Here is an 18758-nt window from a genome sequence, read left to right on the forward strand (position 1 = left end):
GGTATAATGGATGAAGATGATAGAGAGCAATTAGAAGAAAATATGAAGAATTTGTTAGATAACCAGAACAACCTTGATAAACTAATTCAAAAACAAACATCTGTGGTTGATTCAACTTCTAATCTATTAAAGAGAACAACAGAAGATGTTAACTCCAATTTTAGAAGTATGCAAATAAGAATTGAGAACATGACAGAAGTTCTTAAAGAAAATTATTATGTTTATAAGGAATCAATAAAATTCTTTATGATTACGAAACAGCTACACTCATTGATTGAAGAAGGCGAAAAAATTCAAGCAGGCATTATAAGCCTGTTGATTGATATTAATCACGGTAGGCTAAATACAAATATTCTCAGGCCAAATCAGCTTAAAAAAGAAATTGCCAAAATTCAGCAGAGTCTTTCGGAGAACCTAGTAATTCCAGGAAAACGGTCAGGTACGGAACTTAAGGAGGTGTATACACTGTTAACAGCCAGGGGTTTATTCATCGACGATAAATTGATCATTAGTGCAAAAGTGCCTCTGTTTAGCAGGCATCCATCCAAATTGTTCAGGCTTATTCCGGTGCCAATTCGAAATGAAGATCGGATAATAATGGTGCATACAACGTCCGAATATTTAATTTATAATTTTGAGATAGATTCCTATCACATAATGACGGAAGCCACATTAAATCAATGTCAGAAATGGCAACTAAATAAGAGAATATGCAAAGGAAGTTGGCCCTGGAATTCAGCGAATGATAATGCATGTGAGATTCAGCCTCTAAAGCCAGATAAAGCGGCGAACTGCATCTATAAAACAGTAGTCGACTCTAAAAGTTACTGGGTAGAGTTAGAAAAGAAAAGTAGTTGGTTGTTTAAGGTTCCTGCGAATTCAAAAGTCCGTCTGCAATGTACTGGCTCTCAAATTGAATTGTTTGATTTGCCTCAGCAAGGAGTTTTAAGCATTGCGCCATATTGTACGGCAAGAACCGACGATAAAATTCTAGTTGCCCACCATAACATTCAGTCCGAAAGTGAAGAATTATTATCAACACCTTATATAGGAGAAGTTAGTGAAGCGCCGAAGATTATTTGGGATCCGCTGAAACTATCAATATTAAATCATACTGAGGAATTTGAACGATTGAATAATGAAATTAAATTTATGAAAGAGAACCATCAAAAATTGAAAGATTTACATTTCCATCATATTTCCGGACATGCTGGATTAATTATTGCTTTAATACTAATGATAGTATTAATAATATATTTCATACGGAAATGTGCTGTGCAACAAAGAATGCAAGCAATAACCTTTGCAGGTCCGTTGCCAGTACTATAAATATCAATAGTAAATAAACAATAAAATAATATAACAAATAAAAATATACAGTCCACTATATCGTTGTTTAATAGAAAATGTACTTCTACATAGAAAAAGCAAAATGTTTAAAATAAGTTAATTGAGTACAAATTGTTGAATTAAAAATAATATAAACCATAATTGTAATCCAATAAAATTAAAAGCCAGAAAAACTAGGCCCATTGAAATCTTAGTTGCAAAATAAATGAACATATATCAAATAAATACAGTCCACTACTGTTATAAATGCAACTAATATACTAATGTACATCTCAGCTTGCTGGCCCTTTGGCAGAATGTTCACACATGAACACGAATATATTTAAAGACTTACAATTTTGGGCTCCGTTCATATCTTATGTAAATGAATCGAGAGCGATAAATTATATTTAGGATTTTGTTATCTAAGGCGACATGGGTGCATTGCTCAAAAACATGTAATTTAAGTGCACACTACATGAGTCAGTCACTTGAGATCGTTCCCCGCCTCCTAAAATAGTCCCTTAGTGGGAGACCACAGATAAGGTCCTCGCCGCTCAAGATAGGCAGATGTGCCCGAGCGTGGGACCTCGATAAGGCGGGGACTATTTACTTAGGCCTCTGCGTAGGCCATTTACTTTAAGATGCGATTCTCATGTCACCTATTTAAACCGAAGATATTTCCAAATAAAATCAGTTTCTTACAAAAACTCAACGAGTAAAGTCTTCTTATTTGGGATTTTACATTACTTTTTATATGGTGGAATACCATAATTTGCAAAAGATCCTAGATAGGAAGTTACGGGAATGCGTTTTCCAGTGCAGTGCCATCACTCCACAATAGCTTCGAGTTGCCAGTCAGGTGCGGGATGTTTCGTCCAGGTTCCGCGGACGAATGTAACTCGATGCCCGAATGCATGGACACAGTTGGGACAAGAAATACACCGAAATATCACGGGAAACGGAATAGAAAACAGACTTTCGGACAGAGAGTGGGCCATACGAAAAATCAACCAGACGACGGACTGACCGCAGGGTATGAATTTTATGCGGTTTTGGAGTTGCAACATCATCATCACCTGGGGCTGTCGTGTAATTGCGGATTTTAATTTTTAAGCAGCGCTCTTTATTCCTGAATTTATGCGCTTGCATTATGAATGGAACGCATATGCCACGGAATAGCTTTGGGAATAGGATTTTTAATTAGTTCGCCGCATTTCGAATTCTCATTTTTTTTTGTGTGAAGCTCCGGGTAGCTGGAAGCTAGGAGCTGAAAATGTTCAATCAGTAGTCTGCTGCTGGCTGCTGGAAAGTGTTGAAAACCGCCTCATAACCATCGTCGCCATCAACATAATCATTATCCTGCAGTCCATAAACTGTTGCCGTCGTTTCCGCCTCGTGTGTGCCATATAAATAAATATAATCGTGAAACAAGGCTAAGAAAGGGCGCTGGTAGGCAACTTAAATGCTGCGGAATTTTAATAGTTCACGTAAATGGTTTTTGTGGCGTTGGTAATGTTTATTAACCAACTTAGACGCCCGGGAACTTGGCAGCAGCTCCCGAGTTCCGTTCCGCAGCTCCCTGCTCCCTGCTCTCGGCTCCCGGCACCCGGCTCCGTTTCTGGTCCTCCAGTGGAGCGTGTTTAATGCTCACTTAAGTTGCGTTTATACAAATTTCTTCGCCCCCAACCTCCAGCCATATCCTTTTGTTCTTAGTCCTGTCCGGTGCCTGCGAACTTCCTTGGATATCCCTCGGCTCTTTGGGCAGAAAGTTTTGTGTGGAGTGGCTTTAGGTATCCTGGAGGACTTTCCCCTTTGCTGCTGCTCCTGCGTAAAGTAGATTCATTTGTGCCTTCTAAATGCTTTGTTGTTTACATTCCTGGAAGTTTGGTGTCTCACGTCGTTGGCACGCTCGCCGTATCACAGTATCCTTACCGAGCCATTCAGCTGGAAGAGTGCTGAAAAGGGCTTTGGTTTATCCCAAAACGGCTGCTGATAGAGATTATGATTTAAGGTTGGATACAGAATCGGGAATTTAAGTTAATATCTAAACGTATAATTTGCTTTCAATATAACTGATACTATTAGTCGAAATGTTTTTTTTTAATTTATTCTCCAATCACTTTGTTCTCATATCAGATGTTGTTTATTAGCTACTCAAAAAAAAAAATGAGTAAAGAAAATTGGGTTTCCTTCACACGGGTTGTCCTTATCAGCTAGCAACTAACATTAATACACTGAAGTATGTCTATATCTGTATATCTGTATCTGTATATGTATTTGTGTTCGTTTATGTGTAGTCGTAAAACTATCGAATAGTTTTGGCAGGCAAACCAAATTGCCCCAACTGTACACGACTCTTTCTAGCTTCAACAACAATTTGACTAAGCTGCTATAAAAAAATTAATATAGATTACATAAGGAAATGTGCGTGGTGTATTTGTGTGCTGTGTTATGTAAGTGTGTGTGTGTGTGTGTGTGTTTGTGTTTGTGTTTGTGTGTGTGTGTATGTGTATGTACAAGTTAAAAAACATGAATATTGGGTATGATGGTCGATCGGTAATAAACACCATTTAAGGATTGGGTTGAGCAGCTTCTCTAATCCTCGTCCCCTCTTCTTCAATATCCTGCTAGTTTGTCCGATTTACATCGGCCTAATCCGCATATAGTTAGTTTTATCCTTAGGGCTTTGTCCTCTTCGTTAACAATTTTCCTATTTACAGTTTACAACTCAAACTTGATCAATTTGCTTTGTCTTTTGCTTAGCATTAGTGATATATTTCGCTTGCGATTTTTAGGGGGGCATTTACTTGCCTATACAACAACAATAATATCGATTCTATCCAAATGTGAAAACAAAAATTCGCTTGAAATTTCCTCACTTTCGTTTTTATAATTCTTAATAAACATCATCAGTCTTGAACTTAGTTTAGGTTTCCTTCACTTTTGCCCCTCATCCTCGACTCTCTTTCTGTTGTTAACTTAAGCAAATGTTATGATGGGTCTCATTTTTTGAAAAGTTGTGACCTTGTGTCTTTTTTTTTTGCGAATGGAAGTGTAAAATTGGGATATATGGAAGGGATGATAGGGGAGGACGGGACGGGTCATTCGGGTCGGGTCGGGTCGGGTCGGGACGGGACTGACTACAATCCAAGTTCGAAGGCACAATTTCAAAAGATTTCTCTCCCAACTCCGCGACTAACTAACGCCTCTTCTATACACTAGCCATACTAGTAAGCTCTGCTTCTGTCTTAGATTTCGATGCATTCTGACGGAAGATCTTTACAAGGGACCAAACTCAATGGGATATTACAAACGTTATAAAAGCATTGTTAACTTACATGTATTACTCAGTTGAGTAATATTTAACAACGCTCTAAAAACAAACTACAAATGCCATCGAATTGCAATCAAAAACAGTGCCTCGCTACGTATGGGGTTTGGATGGGAACTCTGGACATATATAGTAACTAAACTCAGAGACAAGTGATCCTCTGCGCAACAGAGACTCAGGGATTAGAGGACGGGTTCTGGGTTCTCCATTTTGGGATCGGAGTCCGGTTCGGATTCGGATTGTGAAACGCACGGCATCCGCTGGCCTCCTCACACGAAAAACTCCTCGTTGCCAATGTTGCTGCCCGATGCTTCAACCAGTTGCCAGGGCCAGGACCATCCGCCTCCTCCGCCCCCGAGAAGTGTGAATCACCGCTCCGTGGAGTGGGTGGTGCCCAATCCGCTGCTGCTGCTCCCAGAACCGGAAGCGGAATTCAATCCTTGGCGGCGGAAGAAGCCGAGGGTGTCCAGCGCCTTAATAGTGCGTCGGATTAGCTCGTCCTTGTATTTCCAAATGGTTTTGTCCTCGACTGAATGCTCCCGATACTCCTCACAGCTCTTCTTCAGCGTCTTGACGCAGTCCGCCCGATAGTGCTGCAGCTGGGCGTCCTTGGTGTCCACAGGATACGACTTGCAGACGCCGCCCAAGCAGCTCAGTGGAAAGTGATTGTGGAGGGTGAGCACGCGCTCCGGATCGTGGAAGCATTTCACATACTGATTCGGCTTGGTGTAGTTCTTCGCACGATGGACGTGCTGCAGCATGTGCATGTACTTGGGTATGTCCTTGTGCCAGCCGTGTTCGTGCTGCTGGTCGTCCAAGAAGTACACGTTGCGGAAGTTGTAGCTGTGGAATCCGTCCGGCTTGATCTTGCGCGACTCTGGACGCACTTTGTCCATCAACTCGGACCATAAAACCGCTCCGCCTTTGGGCATGATCACCTCGTCAATGTCCAGCAGTGCAATGTAGTCGTACAGATAGAGATTTTTATACAGACAGTCGTTGTACGGAATAACCTCGTTCTGGCGCTTGTGGTTCGTCTTCTTAGTTAGGTAAAGGTGCTGGAATCCCGGCACGTTTGGCTGCCCACCGGGCAATGTCAGCGGGATCACTTGGACCTTGCCCTCCTGTTCGTAGTGATTGAGCACTTTGGTGATGTTGGGATGGACCTGTCGAGGGATAGGTGAACGATGAGTGTGGATTGGCTATTGAATATCAGTTTGCTGAGCAATTGTTCCAATGGATATTCTTGAGCCATTTGGAAGTAGACTTTTGTGAGTACATGTGCATTACAATATTACCTGAAGATTGTAGAAGTAGATTTTGTCCGCCCCAAGGATATTGAGCATTTCGATCCACTCAATCAGCCGCACACTCAGGTCGTCGTAGAGGAAGTCCAATCCCTTGACGCAGACAGCAAATCCCTTCTTCTGGTCGTCGGGCGGTCGGTTGTAGATGACCCGCAGATTGTTCGTGGCCGTATCACACTCCTTCTCCACCATCGACACGGAGCTGGGCACCACGCCGTGAAAGGGCTTGGGAATCTGGCATGCGATCAGATATGGCTGGTAGATGCCCTGCTTGTAGTTGCCCCACTTGTTGTACCAGATGTACTTGTACTCAAACGTTTTCACGATGAACGGCTCCTTTTGGCCGTCAAACCAGAACTGGCAGTAGGTCTTCACCTTGGGCTCAATCCTGTCGATCATTCCAAGGATCCGCACAGTGGGTCCCAGCAACGAGGTGCGGCGGATGTCGTAATAAGCCCCAAAAAGCTGGAACGTTCCGTTCGACGTGCGCAGCGTCTGCCAGTAGATGTTGTTGAATTCCAGCTCGAAAATGGAGGGGTACTTCGCGCAGGTCGACGACTTCTGCTGCAGGAAGTTCTTATTCTTGCTCCAGTAGGCGATCGGCAGAGAGGGGATGCGGGACTCCACGTCTCGGACCAACTGGTCGTCGTCCATGGCTGCCAGAGAAAGGAATGATTGCGGCAATTAGATTTAGTAAAATTGTTCTTATAGGATCACCCCATTAAATTATTTGCCGTCATTTAATTTGACCGCAGCATTCGTGCTCACCTGTTCGATTGTCCACCAGTATCTCGCTGGGATCGAAGTGATCCGTGGTCGTGGAGGTGGTTTCCGCATAGCGAATGTCTTTCTGCAGCAGGATGCGTCCGTTGAGTGGCACCTGCTGGTACTCCTGGGGCACCAGATTAGTACCGTGCATCTTGAACAGTCCTATGATGACGAAGGACCAGACGCACAGCGAAAACAGGATCTTAAGGATCACCTTGGAGTGAGCCATGATGACTGGAACTGGTTGGCGCCGAAGTGATTTACTTTTTATGGCTGGGATTTCCTTTTATTCAGCCTGAGGCGCTGCAATGAGAAATGGAAAATGAGAAATGGTGGGTCGTTAGAAGGCGTTGCTTTTGTCATTTCATCCTGTACTTCTCTCCACCCCCTAATCATTCATTTTTAAGCTGGCGGCCAGCCGGTAGGTCTGTTTCCGTTGCCCAACCTCAAGCCCCCAGACCCAATCCTCGTTTTCCACTTTGGTCAGGCGCAAAATGTCAAGTTGAAAACTGCGTGTAATATTTTCTAGCCTGGGGCGAAAAATACCCACCAGGACGACGAGGAACGAGGGAGCTGCAGTGGGTGAAGGTCCTTAGCCTAATGGAAAACAATCTAAAAGCGACACAATACAGCAGCAGCTACAGTGGTCTTGAAGTGGCAAAATGCGGCTGCAATGTCAGCCCATATATGTATGTTGGACATGGGGGCATTACAAAACAGTATTGCATAAAATACTGGAAAACTAGAAGGATTTAGTCTAGTTTTGCCCCACTAATTAACCTGTTTTAAAATGTCTATGTATCTCCCTTTCTGCTCCAACCACTGTTCACTTTGGAAAACAACCAATTCACTTGCATTCGGTGGTGAAGTAGACACACACACACACACACATGTGTACTTACGTACATGCCGCCCCTGGTACAGTCGCCTCCCCCAAAAGGCGACGCTGCAGGCGACAATCTGTTTGCCTATCTGCGCTTTGTATCTTTGCAATTGCGGGCTGTGCGTGCGACAAACGAGAAAAGACAAACGACGGACATGGACATTGGACGTTGGACATTGGACATCGGACATAGCTCCCTTCGCCATTCACCATTCAACATTCGCCATTGACCATTCAGCATCCAGCGTCCAGCATTTGAACACTGTGTCTGGCGGCAAGGCCTTCTAATATTTATGACATTGCATCCAGCTTCTTGCCCACTCGGAATCCCTTTGGGTCAGGACCACACACATCCATAACTCTGTGTACGTTGGCCTCGGGAGCTGTGAGGATAGCCCGTTCTGATTCCCATCCCGCTTTGCATTGCAGCTCAGCGCCGTTGCTCTTTGTCTCTGTCGCTTTCAATTGGAGGCGAGTGTCCACTGTAGCTGTCAAATTGCTTACAGCTCTTTTTATTTTTAGTGCATTTATTCACTCTCGTGCAAACTAGAAACCTATATTACTGGAATAACCTACGATTAAGAGGCAATCAAAAGTGGCACAGGAACGTACAAAGTTCTAAACTGCTTTCCACCTCTAGTAGATTGCAAATGCAGTTCACTTACTTCCAAACTGCAGTTCGCCTGCACATTCACATCATTTTCGGTATTTGTTTAAGTTGAGTCCCGAAAACTTTGTGCAACATTTTTGCCGCATTCAAAATCAGCTGCAGGGATGTTTCAAAAAAGAGGTGGGGTGGGCAGCCGCCGGAGGGGAACAGCAAGTTTTTACTCAAATGTTTTCCATTTCATTTGCATGCGCCGCAAACTTTTTGCAAACACCAGGCCGAGATACAGAGATACTCGTATACAAAGATGCAGCGAAACCGAATATGTTGCAACCAGCTTTCAACGAGCTCAACACAAGCCCAAAGGCAGGGGTGAGGAAAGGGGAAGCGGGCTGCTGCAGGGCTCGTGAAAAATTCAAAATCACCTGTGCTCCTCCTCCCCCCCTTTTCGGCGCTTTAATCCCGAAAGATTGGATATTCCGTATGACATTTTCAACTAGCCCGAACATTTGTTTATGCTACCAAACAGATCGTTCGTTCTCTCTCCTGGCCGAGTTCAAGGCCCTTCATTTTGGGAGATACATATGGTTTGATTTGTGTGGAGCATGGAGCATGGAGTGTGGAGTGTGGAGTGTGGATTGTGGCCCGGGGATCTATCATTTATCACTTAGCAAAGACGCTCGCCCCGGGCTTTCGCTTACCCATACCCATAAATCTGCGAGGTCTTTGAAACGATTTGGGTCAATTTGCCATTAAATACGCGTCATGCTTATGCGATTATTCAAAGGCCAAGCACAAAACACGGCTACAAGTACAAAATAGAACCCGACAAGTTCTTATAGCAGCTGCTGGTATGTAATTTGCTAGGCAAAACAGGTTCGATCGATCTCCGGCCGGAATGTGTGTCGCACCCAGAGCGGGAATAGAATTCAACTGAAAACCCGCTGGAAGCAATAGAAATGGTAATGATGGTAATGGGATTCAGGTAGGTATTCGGCTACCAAAATGGGTCAATGAGCCTCAATGACTCTTGCTATCGCCTGTCCAGAACGAGACCCAGAGTCAGAGTCAGAGCCAGAGCCAGAGCCCCAGCAAAGAAATTAAGTCCATGGATACCTCGGTAGATTGCCCCTAAACGGCGAGCACTGATCTGCGGTTCATTGATCCGCTGGCGATCCAGAGGCGAACGAACCGAAATGTGCCGAAGACAACGTTAGTTTCTGGCAAAGCGCCAATTAATCTGGCTGAGTTCAAGGGAAATCAAATTGGCTACAGATCCTTGGAGCCGAGATACACACATATAGGAGATATAAGCGACTTATTGGAATAGCTCGCGACTCTATAAACCTGACAAACGTCGACACACGCGGTGGTGAGTGAGGTCATATTGGGGAAAATAACTGAACCGGGTACTCCTGAAGTTGTTGAAACCTTGGCAGGCACACGTAATACCTATAAATGCTGTCACATTCCAGGTACGATCGATCATAGCTCGTTTGGATTTTTCCAGCCGGCTGATTGATTTATGTATGCGAGCGATGAAGACAAATTTTAAAGTTGCTCATTAGCATGCTATTTATAGGTACGATGCCAGGTGCAAAGTCAGGTCCCCAGATGAATGAATCATCATCAGCACCGGCATCATTGGCATTAATGCAAATAAGGTGATTCAATGAACCTCCGAGCACTAAACTATTTATGTATCCCCGCTAATGGCCAGAGTTGGTCGGGGAAGCAGAAAGAAAACCAGGAAAATTAATCGAAATAAAGTGGTTTGGGCAAAAGAGTGAAGTTGAGTAGACGAGAAAGAATCTAAATGAAAGGTCGGGTCAAGTGGCACGGTGGCAAAGCTCCGTTCGATGGGGGCCACATTTGTATCTCTGTATGGTTGTTACGGAAATGAAGCCGCGCGCCGAGAGCCGAAAAATGAAAACCAAAAGTCGAAACACGAGCGCATTTAAAATGCAGGTGGCAGACGCAAAGTGGCGCAAATGAACTTAAGTATATCGCGAGAAGTGTTGAGCACTGAGCATCGCGCATCTCGCAGATACGCCGCAGCATATGTATCTTCGCATGGGCGCGAGTATCTCGTATCCGCATCTGTAGCTTCAGCTCCATACGCACATCGTACACCGCGAAAAAAAAACTCCAAAGCAAACTAGGCCGCATAAATAAATATGATTCAAAGTCAATTATATGAAGTTGATCGGCGCTTGTTGCTATTCAAAAATCATTTATACCTAAAAAAAAAAAAAGTATCTAATCTACATACCCTGCTGCTCATTGAAATGCTATGTCAATGATTCTACGAATCCTATCAATTTTTTCACTGCGTACCTGTGGTGTAGCGTCTGCAATTTTAATTCGCCTCACATCCTTTTATTTGCGTACGTGCGCCGCAACTTCTGGTGGCGCTGCCTTCTCGATTTTCTCGGATTTCGTTGCGCTTCCTTGCTTTTCCCCCCACGATTGATAGCAAAATGATTTCTCAATATGTCGCCTAAGTTGATTTTCCGTTTTTTGATGCCAAATGAAATTTGTTTTAGCACCATCCCCTGGCATGTGGCGTGGCGTGGCGTATCTGGCGGATACATTTCGCTCTTGGCAAACAAAATTCAGCTCAAATTGAATTACAAATATTGTGTCGCACAGAGGAACCATACCATTTCGGGTCAGTCGGTTAAAGTGTTTTAGATTTGCCAGCCATTCTTTTTGGCAATTATCGTTTCGCCTGCCCCTCTCCCTCAACCAACCCCTTCCACCAGGTGCCCCTTCGCATCCACGTGCTTCAGCTTCAATTGCCATTAGAAGTTCAGTAAATGAACATTTAATTTCAATTAACGATGGCGGGGCAGGCAGCACAAAGTACCCAGGATAAGGGGTTTGGCTTTTATTAACCCATGCAAAGCCTGCCTGATTATTATTTTTGTGCCGGACTATTTATGGCCATAAGTGGTCCGCAGCGCTGCAAATGTATCTCGTAATTCAGCAGCAACAACCGCAAAACAAATAAAAGCAACCTCGATGATAACAATCATCGTCAACAGCAACAAATGCACGCAATTGTTGTCAGTGATTTAAAATTTATAACAATTAACAGAAAACAATGCGGCAAATTGTCAAAAGACATGAAACGGGTGATGACCAATATGCAAATGGAAAATGGCCCGAACGGGAAACGGAAAATGGGAAATGGAAATGGCCAAGAGTGCCGCAACATGGCGCAATCCGAAAGGGGCGGCAGCCACGCCCCCACCGTCCAAACCCATCCCCAGCAACTTTAATAACGTAGCAAACAAGAAGTTGCGACATTTTCGCTCGATACTTTTGCACCTCCGTTGGCCAAAAGAGGCGATCATTGGAATACAGTGAATTATTAATTTGACCGACTAAAGTATTTAATTTTAAATAGCATTGTGGCCCCTTCTTTACAGCTTCTTTATTGTTGGCTAGACTAGACTAATCAACATAAATGTACGGATGTGAAGCTTGACTCAATCCCTGCATCATAAAAGATAAGACGCCTATTAAGTGGTGTTAAATTTGAAATCATTTAAACTGTCTGCAAATTTAACAGGCTCTTCAGTTTAGATTGATGTCTTTGACTACTCCCCACTGCCACTACTAACTAACGCCTCGAAATGACAGTCATTTGCAAATACTAATGTATTATCCACTTAAGCATCGTGATTTGATGACGTTGTTGGCGTTATCTTTCTGGATATATATATATATATATTTTGCTTTTTTGCCATGTTTAATTGCAGGAGACCCATCATTCTCAGCGCTGACTCTCTATTTCTAAGTCGCCAGTCTAAGCAATACCTGTCACGAGCCGAACGAACGAGCAACCAGCAATTGTATTCTACAGATGCAACATACAATGGTTGGCGACTTACGCGACTGGCTGGCTGATAAGTTGCGCAATCCGCTTGCGTCATCCCGAGATAAAGACGGAGTTTAAATCGGTGTGGAGTGCACGACAATGCCTTGACCGACAGCCATGCCACCGCGTGCTATCTGCATCTCGCACCCCAAACTCCAATCGGTTGGATCTGTAGTATCTGTATCTTCTTTTTTTTCGCAGGGGTACCTATTATGGCAGTGGTAGTGGTTGGGGTCTCGGGGGGAATGGGGCGGTATCGGGAGAATCGAGGGGTCACAACACAACCCGCAAACATGGCCATGTGTGACAGGGCCAACGCAATTGAGAAACAATTTCGCAGAGGAGCAAATCAACGTTTAACCAGATGCGACAGACACACACACAAAAAAGGAGACGGAGGCCCAAAACTTTGACTGCACGTTGTCTATATAAATGCGACACGAACTGTTTAGTTTCGACTGATGTCGCTGCCGTGGCTGCCATCATTGTTGCAGTCGCAGTTGCTGCAGCATGCCACTGAAATCAGTGCTGCATGCTGCATGCTGCACGCCCAAGAAACCCACTGCAAACCGTGTCCGAGCATCGTTCCAAGAGTCTGCTCGGTGTTTAAATTTAAGTCTCAGTTTGTGTTGGCGTGTGCACTCCGTTTATCTGAAGCCAGCCACCACAGTGCACTGCGAGAAAGCGAGGCGATCGGAAAGGTAAAAAACAATTTAGTAAATTGTAAACGGAGAGACGGCTGCTGAATATCGATTGAGCTTAAAATGCTTGCTATCATAAGTAATGTTCAAATCACAATGCCCTACCCTTTTCTTGAAGTGCATGTCGGCCAATGTGGATTTTTGCGTGTTTGATTTTCCTGTCACGTTCCAGCTAACAACATAAGGAAGCAGCCGAATGCTAGGCAGTCTTTGTGCTCATCCCTCCCCCGGTTTTCCGATTTTCCGACTCCCCGATTCCTTGGTTTGTGTCTGCGGCAGTTCCCTGCGCGACAGTCAGTCAGTCATTCAAGTCGCTATACATATTGTTGGACCCAGTCTCGTCTCGAATTCGGATCTGGATTCAGACCTTAGACTGGAGACAAGTCGGGGCACGCAACCAAGCCGCCGCCGCCGCCGCCGTGCCAACTCCGTAAGTTGTCAGCGCCAATTTGAATGGCACGTGAGATGGGAGGGAAAGGGAAAGGGGGAGAGAGAGATTCAAGGAAGGATAGATGCGATATGGGACGGCGTATCTAGAAGTTCGTCTCGCTGTCACTCAGGCCGCTGACTTTGATTGCAATGCGCCAAGGATGCCTTCAAATCAGATTCAGGATCAGACTACGAATACGATTCCCTGCTGCTGATGCTGGCTGATGCTGATGCATCCTCAATCCGGTCGTTGTCGCTTGAACTAACATTGCTGAATGGAAGTCGCAGTCGAATTCTCAGCTTCTGCCCCAGCTGCTGCAGCCCGCTTAATGTGGCGGCAACAAGTCAATAGATTCCGTTGCAAGGTGCTAAGCCGATAGATGGGTAGTGGGGAAAGGGGAATGGGAAATGGGAAATGGGAAAGGGGTGTGAGGAGAAGAAGCAGAAGCCAGGTACCGCTGCAAGTATGTATAACGTTGTCTACTGACGTGAGACAATTACGTGAGCAAATTGCAAAATATTTGCCTGGGTGAATGCGACATGTGAGACATTCGATCGAAGGCATGCTGCACAGATAAGGGACTTGGGCGAGCGATTAAATCAATTATACGGAAATTATGAAAACTCAATTTGCAGGAAAATTCAAGTGATCTAGGGCATCACGCCAACAGCTCAGCCCCATTGCCCTTCATCTCCATCGCCTAATCTCGGCGAGAACAGCGAGGCTAATAAGCCATAAAATATCCAGAAATTACGTTAACTACGTAAAGAACCTAGGAAACTGAACGCAATTACTCCTCGTTTCAATATAATACGGCGACGTGACACATTTACGTGAGTAGGTTACGCGACGTAGCCGGAATTCATTCCATCCCAGTTGAGAATGGAGAATGGAGAACGGAGAACGGAAAACAGAGAGCAGGCAGCTTTCCCGGAAGGCATTACAATGGCCGTACCGTGCTACTATCTACGGCCGGACAGCTATACGTATGTACCTTTTTACGGAACGCAAGGCGCAGGGATGGCAGGATAACGGGATGGCGGGATAACGGCATGGGCGGCAACGTAAGCAAACAGTGCCGGCAAAAAGCAAACAACGGAAAGTGAGAAGTGCCACAAAAACGGCAGCAAATGGCTGCCACTCGCAGTTGCAATAGCACCAAAAGCAAAGCAATAGCAATGGCAATGGCAATAGGAATAGCACTGGAAACGGCAACAAGGGCCGGCGACAAACAAAGGCAACAGCAAAGTCGCCAAAAAGGTGGGGCTGCGGCCAGGGGCGTGGCATAGGGGGCTTGGGGGGGGGGGGGGCGGTGGGACGGTGATGTTGGGTGGATGAATAAGCGTAACCAACTTGGTGGGTCAAAAATACACAGTGGAAATGAAGTCATGCACTTAATTGGTCGATTTTAAAGGACCCAGATTCCTGGTCCTCGCGGTCCTCGCGGTCCTCGCCTGCACTCTACTAGTATATTTCCCATTGTAATGGGTAACATTTAGGCTATCCGTTGATGTTATATGCTTAGCTAATTCGATAGACTTTAGATTGCTTTAAATTCAATTTCAATAATTCAGAGTAGGAATATGGCTTTTGTAATATGTTGGCCATTCTGTAGGCCAGACTCTCAGATCCGCACGGTGTGGTTCGCTCGGTTTTGGTCTCCATTTGATGGCGACTCTTTGGTTTGGTTTGGTTTTCAGTTTTCAGTTTTCCTTTTTCTGTTTTCTGCTTTCTCCTTCTTGTTCTTGTTCTGGCCATACGATGTTTTTTTCGCCCTTTTGTAGCTTTGAAAGGCACAAAGCCGAGCGAACCACTAGGAACCAGTGCCAGTAACCACCGCCTGGCAGAACCACCTTGTGACCGAGCCAACTGCCTCAATTTGCATATGGAATTTATGCTTTTGATGACGCGGGCGACGCCGTCCAAAGTCAACTGCATGTTAATGAAACCCGAATGCATAAGTAAGCCCCCTTTCCTTTCCTCTCTTCATTTTCCATTTCCCAGCTATACAGTGAGAAATTGAGAACCAAACCGTTCGATTCTCATCGCAAAATCGCTTTTCCCCATATAAAAATGAACCTATGCTATAATTTAGTAATAATAATAATAATAATTTAGATTAGTTTATTAGTCAGAAGGACAGATTCTTTTCTACAGACTTGTTTAATATTAATGGACCAGGAAAACATGCTATTGTTAAGCAGTTTGGCCTTTTTTTGCTCTGTGCAGCATTGAAAGAAAACCCCGCGCAAACAGCTGCCTCACCGACCCCTCTTTTATCGCGACTTTTTTTTCATGCCGCCGTGCATTTTTGAAAAGAGAAAAGTTCAAGGATTGCTGCAGAGACGTCGTGCGCTTAGATTCTGTGCAGATTTGGGTGCCCCACAGTGGCCAGGTAACCCCAAAAAGCAACAATCACCACAGCAACAACGGCAGCCTAAAGCCTAAAGCCAAAAGCCAAAAGTCGAACCACGGACATCGAAAACATGCAACGAGGTTGGACATTTTGCTTTTTGAGAACACTAGGCGGCCAGCAGAAAGAATTGCTTTAGAATCAAATGCCATGGAAAATGGAATAGTCTAGTAAGTAGATTGCCTAACCAGCATATACCACGACAGTCTTGGGTGGCAAGGAAAATATTATCCAGAATCTAAGTTCGGCTCATAGTCTCACCTATGAATCAATCCTAACGATCGTCCTTTTGTGGAGCTGACTGGGGCATAGTTAAATAAATGGCAAGATACTGTCACTGTTAGTCCGCAAGAAATGTCAAGGTTTAACCCATCAATCGATTATATTGCATTGTTCAAGATGTAGAACCACCACGCTAACAATTCTGCAGATTAGATTTGCTGGCTGGCTAAGTTGCAAGATCTCTTCTAAGTGAGAACCTGAGACTCGGAGGACTGGACTGGAAGGGAGACCAGATACCAAAGACCAAAGACCTCCCCCAATGCGATGCCTTTCACTTGCAACTCGCAACTGGCAAATGCGCCGATGGTAAAGTAAAATGGCTTTATGTTGTGTCTCTTATTTCCCAGTGTCAACTTTGAAATGTAACGGACTGTGGTGGGGAAGGCATTCGTCACTTGGCGTTCGGCTCGCTGCACGACAAACATCCAATTAAGCTATAAAAATCTTAATTTAATTATTTGCCACACGAACAAAGCCGCAGAACGAACGAGCGCCGGATGATGGAGATTTGAGTTGGAGTTAGAGTTAGAGTTTGCAGATGGAGATGACGTTGGCGGTGACGATGGCGAGGCGATGCAGTTGAAGTTGGCTTTCAGAAGACGGAATATATATGGCACTGGTGGTGGTCGAGAAGGAGCCAAAGCCAAAGCCAGAGCCAGAGCCAGAGCCAGAGCCAGAGCATTTGCCATTCACATCCCCATTCGCATTTTCAGTTTGGTGAACGAGTGCAGCGCGAGATGACGACAACGATTTATGGTGGCCGGTTTTTCTTCATTTGGGCCCTGCTCCGAGCACCAAGCACCGAGCTCCAAACTCCAAACTCCAAACACCGAGCAATGGCAAAAAGCAAGAAGCCAAGGCAAGAGCAAAAGCAAAAGGCAAAAAGCACAGAAATCAAATAGCAAGAGCACGAGCTGCCAAGCAGCCAAGCAAGCGAGCAAACGAGCAACAAGGCAGCAGGCAGGCAACATGCATTTTTCATGAATTAGTTCACATATAAAAGTCAAATGCAGCACCGGAGTTGGAAAAACGGAAAAACGGGGCGGGCGAAACAACGGGAGTTGGCTGGCTGGCTGGAGGCACATAAACAAATTTTGTGGTCGTGGCACACACCGTGAAAAAAACCGACAAAATAGTACAACCCACAACGAGAATCAAAAGAGCAGAGAAGGTGGCCGAAGGGAGTTCCTGGATATTCCGGCATTCCGGCATTGACGAGTTAAATGGCAATCTATACCAATGCAGACATAAGAAACGCATTCCAATCCGAAGTTGCAAAGGTAATTCAAATGTTGCTTCGAGCCACAGCTTGTGCCACATGTCCATCCCTATTTTTTTTTTTTTAGCTGTGGCACCTGCTTATGTTGATTCTTCGCCTGCCCCTTTGTCATCTTTTTGTGTCATAAATTAGACGATGCAGGAGAGGAGGAGTCAGCTGAATTCGGTTAACAATTTCAGGGAGGAGATATTGTGCAGCCGATAATGCGAATAGCTTCTGGGCGAAAATACATTTTGAATGAAAGGTCCGGTCCGGCCGTAGCGAATCGAAATCAAAGCGAACTTCCCGCCCGCCTGCTCGCCTGACTGACTGACCCAAAATCGGGAAATCAACCTGTATCTCCCTGGCATCCAGATCCAAGAGGCAAAAGCTCAGTCAGCAGGATAAAGCGAAGCGTTTAATGCGAGCTTGTTGTTTGGCTGGTCCTTGGTTGGCTGGTTGGTTTGTTTGTTGTTATATTTGTTGTTGGCATGCCCGTTGGCCATTTTACGAAGCCAGCCACTTGACACAACAAGAGAAGAGGGGAGAACGTGATGGCTAAAGGCGGGGGGCAGGAGTTTGTTTAGGTAGGAGTGCACGGTGAACGGAACATTGAGCAAATTAAAATATAATAAACAGGCTTAAACACACAAACATATACAGGCATATGACTGCGTATGCTTTTCTTTTTATGGCAAACAAGCCAACAAACAGAGCCGAAACTCATTTCAGGTCTGGAAAATAGATGCGAAATGTTATTCGGCTAGGAAATGACCGAGTTGAAAACGGGGCTTACCGCATCTGGACACATGCCATCGATCTAATTTCATTCTATTTTTTAAATAATTGTAGATCTTAAATAAACTACAAGAGCGAAGTAACAAAATGCAACATCTTTTTTTGTAAGTAAGAATTCCAAGTAAGAATTGTACTATTTGTGTCACCGACAGCTTAAGATTCCCCATGCCACCACCTACTTAATACTGGCCTGCAAAAGCTCACCTGATGGATGCCACGTGCCACGCAGGCTAAGGAACTTTGAGGCAACCGGCCGTCTGATGCTGCTGCTGAGGACCTCGATGTTGCTGCTGTGGTGCTGCAAGGAAATCCGGGGTAGAGTTTATTAAAAAAAAAAAATACAAATAAATTGAAGCCAAAGGCAGGGCATTGTACTTTGGTCTAACCTTCAAGTGTTTTAATTCTATTTGGCTTTCTGTCTGAAGTGGCGAGAACAAAGAGGGGTATGTAAAAGGTCTTGAAATGCACGGCTCCACGGCTCCCCAGCGGCTTTGGAAACAATCGCATATTGCATATGGGATCAGGGCCCGAACGGGCAGGCTTAGGTGTGAAAATGGCCCAGATATGTGCATATGTATGTGCATGTGTGTGTATTTGCGAGCATGCGGGAAGCAGCAGTTCAAGGTTTCCACTGCCATGTTCGTTGGCCCACTTTCAAAGGGCGTGGGCAGAAGTGAAAGTGAATTATTAACACAATTGCTATTAGCGCTGATAGCAAGTGCACATACGGCTGCAGTTTTGCTGTAGCTCATAAGTTTTTGT

General features: G+C 44.8%; 1 protein-coding gene and 1 long non-coding RNA gene across 7 annotated transcripts in view, besides 1 other annotated feature; one reads left to right on the forward strand and one right to left on the reverse strand.

Annotated features, from left to right (window-relative positions):
• Positions 1–2075: part of a mobile genetic element that runs on past the window's edge.
• The window catches only part of lncRNA:CR44779 (long non-coding RNA:CR44779), a 41625-nt gene extending 23230 nt beyond the window's left edge, over positions 1–18395 (forward strand). Inside the window, exons 2-3 of one of the 3 annotated variants that reach the window (NR_123768.1) lie at positions 11996–17220; positions 17287–18395. This is a non-coding gene — a long non-coding RNA (long non-coding RNA:CR44779). The remainder of the gene's footprint in view (positions 1–11995; positions 17221–17286) is intronic. The other 2 variants (NR_123769.1, NR_123770.1) reach the window with 2 other exon arrangements.
• Positions 2570–18758, reverse strand: part of CG3655 (uncharacterized protein) — a 61856-nt gene continuing 45667 nt past the window's right edge. For 2 of the 4 annotated variants that reach the window (NM_130526.3, NM_001272189.2), the window contains exons 1-4: positions 10566–11968; positions 6739–7041; positions 5962–6626; positions 3435–5829 (exon numbers count right to left, since the gene is read on the reverse strand). In NM_130526.3, coding sequence (NP_569882.1) covers positions 5032–5829; positions 5962–6626; positions 6739–6967 — 1692 coding nt within the window. In that variant the 5' untranslated portion in view covers positions 6968–7041; positions 10566–11968 and the 3' untranslated portion in view covers positions 3435–5031. Of the gene's footprint in view, positions 5830–5961; positions 6627–6738; positions 7042–10565; positions 11969–18200; positions 18295–18758 lie in introns of those variants that run through there. The other 2 variants (NM_001272190.2, NM_001103392.2) reach the window with 2 other exon arrangements.

The sequence above is a fragment of the Drosophila melanogaster genome, chromosome X, assembly GCF_000001215.4.
Source record: "Drosophila melanogaster chromosome X".
NCBI classification, from domain to species: Eukaryota; Metazoa; Arthropoda; class Insecta; order Diptera; family Drosophilidae; genus Drosophila; species Drosophila melanogaster.